Here is a 13,146-nt window from a genome sequence, read left to right on the forward strand (position 1 = left end):
AGTTGTCGAGTTTATTGGCTTTGTTAAGTCAGGCGATGTTTCCGCTTCAACTTTCTGGCTGTTTGTCAAGTAACTTACGTTGCTTGACCGGGAAAAGGAGGTGGGGTTGAAGCAGTGGCGATTATTTTTCTCAGTTCAAGAGAATTCGTTGATTTCATTGTAGTGAAGGTCCTTGTCAGAGGCGGATCCAGCAATTTTTCAACACCGGATTTCCTCCATTTAAGCATACGGTAAATACTCGATTCTTGTTAGAGCACCTGGCCTCTCCCAGAATCAATACATTTCTCTATGTTTAAATGGAGAAAAAACAATGTTGCCAATTAGCCGGATCCACCAATGGTCCCTGTACTATACACGGAGGGAAAAACTTCGATTACAAGATCTAAACCTCAGTTTAAATGGGTCTCTAAAGTTTTAGATTCAGGCAATCGAAAATTTTAGTCCTGGTAATCGAATAGCATAATTAATAATTTCTGTAAATTATAAAGTTTCCGCAAATCATGAAGCTTATAAAAGCATGTGGTTATAAAAGTTATGTAAATATTTTCACTTTAAACATCTTTATCTACATGCATGAGAATGAAAACACATCTCACGGCGCTCTTTTTCCAAGGAGACGTTCATTGCAAAAACTCAAATAAATTAAAGTCCAACGATCCGTTAGTACGGAGTGATATCGTACTCCGCGCAACGAAAAGACGCGTGAATTGAAGATGAATACTTTGGAACTCAGCCAGTCCACCAGAATATTATCAAATAAAATTTCATAGGTGCCAAGACACGTGTTCTTCGGCTTTGATTCCTGTGATAAAAAGAATCTTAAAAAATACCTTCAATTTTATGCTTTAATTTTCAGGGAGGTGTAAATTTCACAACGTTTTTCCCACGGACATGCAACTCAAAGCTGATCCCTCTTTAGATAGAACGATCATCAGTGAGTATTTACTTTCTCAGTAATCATTTTTTTCAGTGACGTGAAAAGTTAAAAAAAAATTATTTAACTTAACTTAAATCCTCTTTTTTGCATGCTTACCAATCACAAACGTGACGAAAGACTATAGAGTTTTTGCATGTTTGTTCCATATTCGGCACATGCCTCAGTATTTTTTACATGTTTACTCATTATGTACGTAAAACAAACAAGCAAAAAAAATACACTGATACTCGACAGAAACATATTTTTTGTCGCTTTTCTCAATTTTTGCCATCAAATTACACTTGCGTGAATGCAAAAACTCTCAAAACATTCGCATGGAATTTTTGCGTCACATGCGCATAGGTACCACTGACAAATTCCAATAGAATTATTTTTTGCACCTTTGGAAATAAATTATTCATCATAGTCAGAGGATTCCTTCCTGACCTTTTACTCGTTGCAAAATTGGGTATAGATAAGTAAAAAAGAAGTTTGTAACGTGGATATGTTACAAAAAAACTTAAATTCGAGACTAAGCAGGCAAATAAGTCTTGATGCCCAAAAGTGCTAATATGTATTTTTTACGGACTTTAAAATTTTTGGTACGCTTTTAGTTTAAAACTCCTATTCTTCCGTGCTATGGAAAAACACCGTATGAGCTTTCAGGCGTGGCCAAATTTCCTATGACAAATCACTAATTTTCCAGAAAACTTGGGCATATTTTTCTTCTAATTTCTTAAATGATTTATTCATAATTTGATCTAAAAAGTCAGCGTATTTCAAAGAAAAGTATTGATTATTTTCCTCAAAAATTATTATTTTATCGGAGGAAGAATGGTTATTCTCGAATGCTCAAACTGCGTTCTTCCTTAGCACGGCAGTATTGACCATTTGTTTCCTCTTGTTTTCGTCGTTCAAATATCACTTAGCACGGTTTTGCTGAACACTGTTCATCATTCGCAAGCCCTGCCCAGAGGTCCATAGTGTCACACTGAGAAAAATCTATTTCGGTACCCTTAACTAAAGGATTTCATCTATGAATTCGCAAATGTCGTTTTGCTCATCCAATTTCGGCTATGACTATATAACAAGTATACTCTTTGTCTAGCTGAATAAACCTAAATGACTTTTATCGAATCTGGCAACCTGAACTAACGGGTGAGGAGGTTTAACTCGCACAAAACCTTTTGATTAATGACTACTTTTAGCCTAGCTCCTCAGCTCAAAATTGAAAATGAGGGCAGAGGACCATGACCACGAATATTTTTGAAATATCCCTAGCTTCGCTTTCCGCGGCGGACAGAATGAAACACTGTCTACCGAAGAGGACCAAACACATCCCCCCCTCCCCCGTCGCTAAATAGATCGAAGATTGCTGAGATTCCTTGGACAAAATATTCATTTTTGAGGAATGCTTTGAATAATTTTTTTAGACATTTTCGGATAAAGAGGCTGTAGCTGTGAATAACATCCTTCTAAAACTTTGAAGAGAGCGGGTTCCTCCTCGACAATCAGAATTTTACTTGTGATTTTTCCAAAATATTTTCACTTAATTGATGTAAATTATCAAACGTTCTAACATTCATACGGAGCTTTTCCTCAGCATAGAAAACAAGTAAACGGGCATGAGTTACATCCATAGTGAAGATTCGAATGGAACAAGGCCCCCTCGGACTCAGGTCTTGTTTCCTGAGAACGGTCACATTTATTCGATTTAATAGTTCCACAACTTTTTTCGTTTTTGTAGCTGCACATTTTTCGGGGAAAATTCGTGATCAGAATTTGACAATGCCGCGGCATTAAATGGTGCTATTTCCACGGAGGGGGAGGGGGGTGGTGAGATTTGGAGTGTGTGGACTGATGGTAGCTGAAAATAATGACCCCGTCAAGAGCTCGCTTAAATTGAGCCATGGGAACAATGTATGCAAGGTATGCAGTGGTTCTCCCTCAGTGACGTGATCGCGAACTATGTACTCCTAACGTGGGTATGACGTCATCATTGAAGGTCTGGGGAAAAGCAGGTACATAGTTGTTGTTTGGAACGAATCATAGTTTAAAACTGCTATGCTATAGAAGGAGAGGGGAAATTTTAATTCACGTTTGGGTCAAAAATCATGATGAGTGCATTAGAGACTTTAAATTAAAATTTGCGTATGACCTTTGCATATCTCCATATGTTGTTTGTTGAAAAATAAATAATAATAATAAAAAAAAAAAACAGAAAAAATACTGCAGCAAAACCGTGATTTGATACGGCTGAGTCACCCTGGTTTCAAAACTCCACTGATGGTAAAAATTTTGGAGTCAAATGCGGGGTGTACCTACTCCACTACGGGGTTTATAACACCCGTAGAACCCGACTGATGTGAATGCGCAGTAAAATTCATTCCGCATAAGAGCATACGACACTCCGTGAATAGAGTAGCTCCCGCTCTGTGATAATGAAAGTATTTCCGTAGTAAGAGTAGATTTTTCAACGTGATCAAATCTCTCGGGGTGTTTGGGTGGTGTATGGACTCTGCAGTGAGATAAACATTGAAATTTTACTCTAAAATTGCCGCCGTTTTTTGAAGAAAACCAAGCCAAAAAAATACTTCTACTCATCAAACTTATATTTGAAGGCAAGAGAGGAATGAAGTTGGACAAATTGATTTTTTTATGCCCTTTGTTTGCAATTGAAAACTGCGACATATGGTCTTTTGAGTTTTGTTTCAAGTTCTGAAAGAGGACAGACTCAACTGTATCAAATTTTGTTTTGGGCGAAGCATACTTTTTTTAGCGGGATTCTACAAAAATAACGTTTAGATCATTTTCACAGATCGTATTAAAAAATGTTCACAACGATTTATGTGGAGAAGGAAAGTCTTATGTATACGTACTGGGTGGACACTATTAGTGATGACGTCACCATAGGGATTCACAATAATATGGCATTTGATCCAATGAAGAACAACCTCTTTCGAAGCTAACGATGAGAATAAATCTACATACATACCCTTTTTCTAAGACGTATAACACTCAAAGCGTCTATACCTCAGTATAGGCATAGTGAAATGAGCCTCCAGTTGAACGGACCAACCTCTGTAAATGACAGAAATGAACTTTAGTTAGGTGAACCGAAAGTTCAGCTGTACGAGCCGGAGTAAGTTACTGAACCAAATAACTCTGGCTGGCACGTAAAAATGTTCCATGTTGGCCAAGGCGCACATTGGTTCCCAGACCCGATCTAGGTGGCATTAATTCGAAAAAATGAATTTTGGAAAAATTAAAATTTGACACCACAGATTGATAGTGCATACTCTCGAGAGTAACTTGACCAAATATCATGAAGATTGGATCACTAATAAGGAAATGATAAGCACCTAAAGGTGAGGCCGCGAGGTACTTTTGGGCGGACTCGCACCAGTTTTCAGTGTTTACTGTCAGGTCCTATGATTTGAAGTTCATCACACAGAAATAGATGCAAATGTGAAGTGTTCTGTTATGGTGTATCAAAAATATAAGGCATGTTAAAGGTTTATACGTTCTTACTATCTTTCAAAAACGTGTCTATACATCTAGACAAGCCGTTAGACAAAGCGTTATTTTCTACTAATTCCAAGCAAATTTTTACAAAAATGGCTCTAGATGAATGTCTTGCGCCGGTTCGCACGCATACAGACCTACTGTAGTAGTTAGTACTAACCCTAAACTTGATTTTAGTGCAATAAAATTCTGCGCATACTTGCGTCCCTGGGGGTTAGGGCACTTTGAATTTCCAAAACCGGCTTTCAAGAAATAAAGAATTGACACACTAAGGAGCTTACTGCAGACCTCAGATCCTTGGGAATATGAATACTGCATTTTTTACAGGTCATGTGGGTTCTCAAGTCTTCATAATCGTTAAGATGATTATTTTTTACTTTGTCTATACCTCTAGAGAAGCCCATAGACTTACCACAGCTCCGGTTTTTTGACTGGAAATTTTACAATTATGACTCAAAATAAAGGCCCTGCGTAGGTTCGCACACGTGCAGACCGACTGTAGTAGTTAGTGCTGACCCTACACTTGATTTCGGAGCAAAAAAATTCTGCGCATACTTGCGTCCCTGGAGGTTAGCGCACTTTGAATTTCCAAAACCGGCCTTCGAGAAATGAAGAAAATTGACACACTGAGGAGCTTACTGCACTACTGCAGACTCCAGATCTTTGAGGACTGATTTTTTTGCACATCACGTGAGTTCTCAAATCCTCACAATCATTGGGATGATTATTTTTCACCTTGTCTATACCTGTAGAGAAGCCCATAGACTAAAGACAGTTCCCGTTTTTTGACTAGAAATTTTACAATTAGACTAAAACTTCAGAATTTGAACCCACGGTTGATTACCGAGCTGAATTGCACGATATGTCAACTATAAGAATTCGGTTTGACACTCAAAAACTGGCTAAACGAACGACCAAGAATTGCCCGCCTCGGGGGGCCGCCAATTGTAAGGCTATAAGCAATCAAAACCGCCGTAAAAAGTTTGTTCTAAAATGTATGTATATACAAAGTGACAATTCAAAGGGCTTTGCCCTTGGAATTTGATCCACAAAATCCCGGTATTTCTAGATCCGGGCGGATTTGTCAAGTTTGAGCCGCAAGCGCGAACCTTCGGCAAATGTTGAGAATCTTTAACTTTGCATCCCTTAGAGACCGATTGAATAGATGGACTTGAGAATGTGGAACTGTATTTTTCAGCTGCTATGGTACACCCTGGAGGTGGATCGGTGAGGAGAGGTTGCGTCGCTTCGCTGCGCTGCGCCGGCCCCACACTCATGATGTGGTGTTTCGGTTAGCCGCCACGTGACTTCACTCCAGGTCCGGTGCCCTAAAGCCCCCCGCGCGGTTTGTCACCCTTATTTGCATTAATCTGAATGGTGCGCACGCGGGAATGAAGATTCCATTTCAGAAGGAGCGTCGGCACATAAATTGGAAGCCACGTTTTTACGATCGTTCTTATCAAGTGTGTAGAACCCGAGCTTCACAAATTCACGTTTTTTTCCATTTTTACGAAACCTGCAAAAGGCTGCCATTTTGTCGTAGGGATGGATTTTCATCTCCTGTTTCGAAGGATACAAGACCATTCTTCAGCGATTGGATTTATTCTCAAAATTATCGTAAAAAAGGTTCGTGCATAATCTCTTTGCGAAAGTAATTGGGATTCTTTGATGCTTGATCGCGAGCGGCCTCTAAAAAATTCAATTCGTCGCGCGCCTCACCTTTGTACGTAAGGAGCTTGGGATCAACGGAATAATGACAAGTATTGGCCCAAGAGTGTGCCTTACAGGTGAGGAGTGGTCCAACAGGTGCAGAAAAAAGCAGCTCGTTGGGCCCAAAAGAGCAGCCAACCCCTGTAACAGAGGAAAAAAAATTGGCATTGCGCAAATCTCCAGTAATCAATATCAGGAGACCAGATGTCAGAGTGGAGTGTGTTCAATAATGGCATCCTCCGCAAAATGAGAACAGTCAATTCAAAATTAAGATCAAATAAGTACTAGCAAAAACGACGTGTCGAACAATTGTAAATAATCAAGCCAAGGGAAAAAAGCTCCCGTCGCCGCGAGTGAAGTCGTGCGTAACGGGCCTATGTAGACATACTACCGCGTATCCGGGACCATAGCCCGTGGAAGTTCCGTGCATAGCACCCGGAGCAATATCGAAGCTACGGGTCTCGCGCAACCTTTAAAAGATATCGGCAGACTGATCCAGGAACGGACGTATGTCATTATGGCCAGTGTCATGTTTTCACTCTGACTTATTTGGATTCATTGGTTGGCTATCCTGTAAAGACAGATAAAAGCTCCATATCCTAACCTCAAAATTACCGACATGTCCATACGCATCCTAAATGAAGCCATCGGGGGAACATAGAAGACGAGAGCCCCCCCCCCATCTAAGTGTATCTGACACTTGACAACAACTAACAGCATAACACGTGTCCACGTGAGGGATATAAATAGAGCGAGGCGAGAGTGAGAACGAGAGGCAGGTATGCGACTTGGTGGCGATCGGTCGATGATCTCTCTGTCACCACCATCCCCCTGTCCACTCAAACTGCTCGCCTCCCTACACCCCCCTCGGATGCCCCCCTTAACCCCCCTCATACATCTCCGACGACGGAGGATCGATTACCTGTGTGGATCCACACTCTCCCGCTTTCCATCTTTTCGCATTAATTAGACAAATCTCCCGCGTGTCGAGCTCTGTTCGCGCGTGACGATTTATTCCCCTGTGCTTCCCTTGGGTTGTTTTGGTGTCGCGCCTCGCGTCGCTGGATGTGAATTTGTCAGACGCAGCGTGATTTTTTTCTCGCGCCGGAGCCGCCCGCACCGATGCCAAGAAGTCAGGCCTATTTTTTTTATCACGAGAAAATTCGTGAAAGTGTCCGAGTGATACCCAGGAGTGAGTCTGTTGACCGGTGGAAGGGTGAGAAAATAGCGTAGATGCTGAGATAAATAGATAGTAAATCGATACATCAAAACGGGTGATGATTTTATCGATGTACGACGTGGTTCAAGCATGTAAACGCAGAGGGCCTCTAAAGTCAATCGGTGAGTCGATCCGCGAAAAGGGGTGTTGAAGATTTGTGATAGAATTTTGATTCTTCCGAGTAACCAAGATGGCAAGAAAGTGAAATTGTCAGAAATTTTCCGTCAATTTCAGATTTCCCAATATAAAATTAGAAATTTATTGTTGAGGTTATGATCTATTGTTAGGAACCCAAACGATACATCGACCCATTATCGAGTAGACGATCCATTTTTCACCTGGCCCCTGCGAGCCACTAAAGTAAGAGAGTACTGATCAGTACTTCGGACAACGTGTTAGTTAGTCTAGGTGTGAAACTCTGGTTCTTCTGGACATTACTTACGAATTTCCTGATCATCACATCACCGTTGTGTGTAGGACGTTGAGTCATATGACTAGAAAGCGGATGAACCAAAGTTATATTTTGAAATAACTCCGATAGCACTTTCAGAGGTAAATTGTTGCATGTATATATTGCAATATGATGGGGGGGGGGTCGCGTGATAGAACTAGCTCGTGGGAAGTATTATTAAGCAAGTTAAACATTATTCTTTATCAAACTTTGAGCAGAAATACCTGTCGCACTACAGCGTGATGTTGCACTTGAAGGAGCAAAAAATGAACCACTTCAAAAGTGGTATAGAGAAGCCCATTCTAGCAATCCACCAAGCAATTCTATTTCCAGGCGAAAGTCAGATCTTGGTCTTCACATCATCAACTAAATTATAGTCCAAAGATAAACCAAGTCCCCCTTGGACCCCCAAATACCCCCCTTCAACTTAAAATTCCTATAATTTCGAGACCATTAATAAGTGAGTATAGCTATCAGCTTAAGTAAATATGTCATTTTTTATAGAATTGAGATCCCACGACATTTGAGGTCAAAAGTCGAAAAACAGTGGCGATTTTCCCCTTGAGAAAGGTCGCACACAAATGCGGGTGGCACTATTAGGAACTAGATTCGTCCGCGAAAAAAATATTACGTTAACCCCTGAAACACGCGTCTAGTGACCCCATTTCCTGAAACTGGTAACGGATTTCGGAACTTTTGAGATGTTCCTGAATTTTATCCCGGACATTTTTAAATTCCCAAAATGTTCCAGATCTTTTGCATTTTCCGAAACTTTCTCGGAACTTTTAAAAATGAGTAAGAAGCGATTGCAGGAAGTTTGTTGGCGTAAAACGAAAAAATCAGACGAAAAAAAAGTTCCGTGTCGGGACCGGAACTTTGGTGACAGTTCATAGAATTAGAGCAAGCTGGTCGTGAAAACCAACCAAAATCCTTCCGACCTTCACACAAATACTCTTTTAAAAAAAGAAAGCTTCAACTGTTAAAATGACGGTTTATTCCAATCACGAGCGGACCTTCATGCAAGGGGATCCGATCGAATTCTGAAAATATTACAAGTTTTCATAGCCCCGCAGCGACGGCTCCACGAGAAAGTAGATGGGAGATTTGAACGGGGAAAGGGGAGGAACATACATAAATCAAATCCGAGGTGAATCAAATCGTCATCTCGAGGCGCGAAAAAACACACAATACCAAAGCAAAACCGCAGCATAAATCAATCGATCGGTCGGAGTTATTTACAAGATTTTAGAAGTATTTCGCCGGCGCTCACCTGTCCGATACCCCTGATCTTTTAGCATTTTCCCGCTTTATATAACGAAGCGGCTCGGCGACGCACAGTAAATCGAGTCAATGAGAAGGGTCTTACATAAGATGTTTAAATAAAAACAGCGCATAATTTATGATTTTTAAGATCGACACGAGATTTCAATTTTAAGGGTTTGCCAAGCTAGGAGAGAAATTCGGAGCGAGGAAACAATGAACTACTTATCAAACCTGAAGTATAAAACAGAGGAAGGAAATGAGCTTTTAAAGTATATTGCCAAAGTTTTGTTCGATCTCTCTGATTGACTGGATCCATTGTGCGACGGACGAGAGCGGACGAAGCGGATGGAGAGCGTGTTTGTCTTCGCCGGGAGGGATTAAATTTACGATATCTTCATCTTGTAGTTTTCTCGACGCCCGCCCGCAAGAAGGTCCGAAGATAAACCCTTCCAGGGTTCCTCTTTATCACGCGAAATCGGGGATACTCTCGGTGGGATGTCCGCAGATGCGCCGTGGAGGCCATTAGATGATGAGCGTTCTGCAGTCGGTCTGCCCGCCACAAAAGCGGTTTTAAAAAATGAATTCTTCAAATCGAAGGCCGGAAAGCGTCGCTGTATATTTCACTTTCAAATTTATCACGCGTTTCTGGCGCGCTCTGTTTTTGTTTTGCTCGGAAAATACGCACTCCGTTGCCATTAGGATGACTCATTAGAAACAAAGTACTGGAGCAACGCGATTGACCCGCGATCTACAACAAAAGGTAGGGATTAAGAATTTGATACATGTAATTTGACCAGAAATTTCACGAAAACACGTATTCTCGCAGTGTGAAAATACTGAATATAGGGGGACTCTTATAACCAAAGATTTCATGTTTTCTGGGTGACTCTGTGAAGTCCCAACCTTTACGTCTTCAAAAAAACACGATGGTCTAACTTGAGTCTGAAGCGCGCAGCACACTAAACTTGCCGTGAAAAGTGCTCCGCGGTAAGAAAATAGGCAACCTCAATTTCCCGTGTTTTCAGCTTAAACTCTTGCACGTTGGTTTTAACATTTTGAATAACACGATAAGCTAAAGAAGCAAGAATACCTATAGATAAAAAGACAAACCCGCCACTTTTTGATTGTAGTGAGCAGATACGACCTCTCGAAGAAAAGATTGCGTTTGGCTTAGTACCGGGAAAATCACGATACACGTCCACCAAGTATGAAATAGAAAACGTAACACTAAACACATTTAGGAGTCAATTTAGTAATTTAGCGATACGCTAGTCGTCTCCAACGTAAAATTTTGGGATTGAGGGGGGAGGGCGGGACATGTTAGTAGAGTTGTATTAAATAGGTACTGGGGATGTTATAAGTGGTCCACTCAATCTAAAAGGACGAACGTAAGGATAACGTAAGGAAAAAATATTTATCGGGAGAAAAAATGCAACGTGGAATGATCCACAAGTGGTGCGTGGAGGAGACGACACAAGGGCCTTTTAAGCTCGATTTTCTTAGCGCAGCGCTAAAACAGTAAAAGACGCGAGTTCAGAATAAACGCGCCGAATACAGTGTGCGGCCATTGTTAAATGCTACACGCGCTGCAAGACTAGATGAATACATTACGCAGTTGCGCCGAAACAGGCATTGGGCGAAAACCAACTAGCGCGTACTAGAGTTGCATGAGTTCTACTTCTCGCATTTGCGCAAACGCTGTTGCAGTTGGAGTAGATTTCATTAATTTTCAAGCAAGAATCGATTTACGTGGTGATATTACTATGTAGAAAAACAGGTATCTAGAATGTTTTAAAAAATTCGTCACCTTTATAACCGACTTGATTCCCGTAAAGTACGCGCAAAAATACGCGCAAGACAGATAGAGAACGCTCATGGTCAGTAGTCGAGGTCTTTCATTGCAGGGTTAAAACACGCATTCAAAGTACAATAACGTCCAGAGTTATAGGTATGAATTAGATGAGACATTCGAACTTGAAATGGATCTTTTCAATTGTGAGTCTTGGTATCATGATAATGGGCTTCATGTTCTCTATTTACACGTTTAGAAATCCTCGGTACATGTTCAAGAGGCTTGCCGGTGGTATTCATTTTATTTCAGGTAAGAATCAATCAGGGCGCATGAAATTTGTTTAGAATTAGAGCTGGGTGTGAGCATGGATATTTTATTAAAATTAAAGTATATCGCGAGGAATGGTGGGGTGAGTTGATTAGGCGGTCTATAAGGTGTGTGTGAATTCTATGTAAATGCCGCATAGTGTTGGGCTGTGTAACGGAACGCCAATCTAGATATATCTCTTGGTTTGGAATACTAAAAGCTATAAACAATTCGGTCTGAGACAAACGAGAGAATGTCAACTCAAGATTTTTGATATTTTTGGTCTAGATCTTGTCCGCCGCAATAAAATCGAATATGGCCGAGAAGGATAAGATATTATTTTACTTGCATATTAGTTTTTGTTCAATACTTATCATATACACGGAAGAAAATTACATGTTGATGTAGCACAAATATCGTTACAAAAAAAGTCCGAAAAGTTTCAAATGCTGATTTACATTTTACAAAATGCTACCTTAACTACGCTCACAGCAAATCGAACAAAGTCAAATGTTGCGTTGGCATTTTTGAACTTTAAAATCAGCATTTGAAAGTTGATGGACTATCCTTCCACAATTTAAATGCTAAATCAACACTTATTTTTTTTTGCCATGCGATACTTGCATACCTCTGAATTACTATACCAATTTTAATCAAGTTACACAAACTGATTGCAGTTAGCGCACGGGTGTAATACGGCACTTGAGTTTTTTCCCCTCTATGGATATTGAGATTATCAGCTTTGTGCTGAATTTTTAACGGACGTTGGGGAAAAACTCCAACATCAAGTTAATCAAGTTATTTGTTCTTTTGTAGCCCTGACGGTACTGGTTGTGATCGAGGTGCTGATCAGCTCACTTACGCATATCCGGCAGAGCTTGCCGTATGCCTACCCGCGGCAGGCAACGCAAAGCTACGGCTACTCCAGTCCGTGCTGCGGCCTGGATCTGTTTGGCCGTCAATATTTGTGTACCCGCTGGAATTGCCTTTCAAGTGGTACTCCGAAAAAGCGAAGAGGGGACACTAGGCTGCCTTACAGAAGAGGTCGCCATGGCTGTGACCAGCCTAGGCCATCATCGGCAAGAGCGCACCGTAACCTGAACAATATTTTCAGAGACCCCGCACTTTCAATCTGAGCTGTGTCATCATCTGAGGCACAAGTTAACTTTGGAGATCAACAGCCTTCCTTGTTTAGTGAAGATTCTTGATCGATTTTTCGAGTATTTGATCAACCTAATGATGACTGAGGAATGTTAGATTTAGTAGTTTGCAATGCAAGTTTGTCAAACAAGGTCTGATGTCTTGATTAAGTTGACAACTGCTCAACACTCAATGAAAGATGAATGTCGGATCGAGTAGTGTGTAGTGCTTGTTTGTCCAATTGTCTTGGATTATTCCTCTGCGTTATTATGCCTCTGACGACGGACGAAGATTGAGAGAATGTCGGGACGGAGCAGTTTGCAAGGCAAGTTTGACAAATTAAGGCTTGTTTGCTGCAGATTTTCCTGAGCACTCTGGTCATCTGAGCATCAGCTCTCGTTAGGTTTATCTGAGTTTGACTTCGTTAAATGCTCGTAACGAACACAAATGTATGAGGGAGATAGGATTGACAGGTCTCTGAAATCCCCAGTCTCTGTTTGCATCGCTCCTTGTCGCACCAAAGATGAACACGTTTTTCAACGAGGAGGATAGCTTTAAAGTCAAGAAGCGTACAGGGAGAAGTGTATAATCGAAAAAACTCCCTGCGCTTTTGGCCTCTTCAGAAAAAATGGACTGGGCCGCTGTCAGTTGACATTCAAAACTGCGGATTTTTATGGTGTGACGATGAAGGTGAATCTAGAAGTACATGGGCATGCACGTAGTTTCGCTAACGGTCTTTCAAATGGAGAATAAGAACGCAAGGCTCTGCAAGAGTATTTGCTGTGCAAAAAAAATGCAAAACTAAAGTATTGGTTTACGCGACT

The 13,146-nt window shown here is 41.0% G+C and overlaps 1 protein-coding gene across 1 annotated transcript in view; it reads left to right on the top strand.

The window, feature by feature from the left end:
- LOC109031317 (uncharacterized) overlaps positions 1 to 12,108 on the top strand; it is a gene marked incomplete at its 3' end in the record, with an annotated part of 35,992 nt that extends 23,884 nt beyond the window's left edge. The window contains 3 exon segments of the mRNA XM_072299107.1: positions 857 to 938; positions 11,049 to 11,185; positions 11,999 to 12,108. Of these exon segments, the coding sequence (XP_072155208.1) occupies positions 857 to 938; positions 11,049 to 11,185; positions 11,999 to 12,108 (329 nt within the window).
- Positions 12,109 to 13,146: the final 1,038 nt, after the last annotated feature.

The sequence above is a fragment of the Bemisia tabaci genome, chromosome 4 (assembly GCF_918797505.1).
Source record: "Bemisia tabaci chromosome 4, PGI_BMITA_v3".
Lineage (NCBI taxonomy): Eukaryota > Metazoa > Arthropoda > Insecta > Hemiptera > Aleyrodidae > Bemisia > Bemisia tabaci.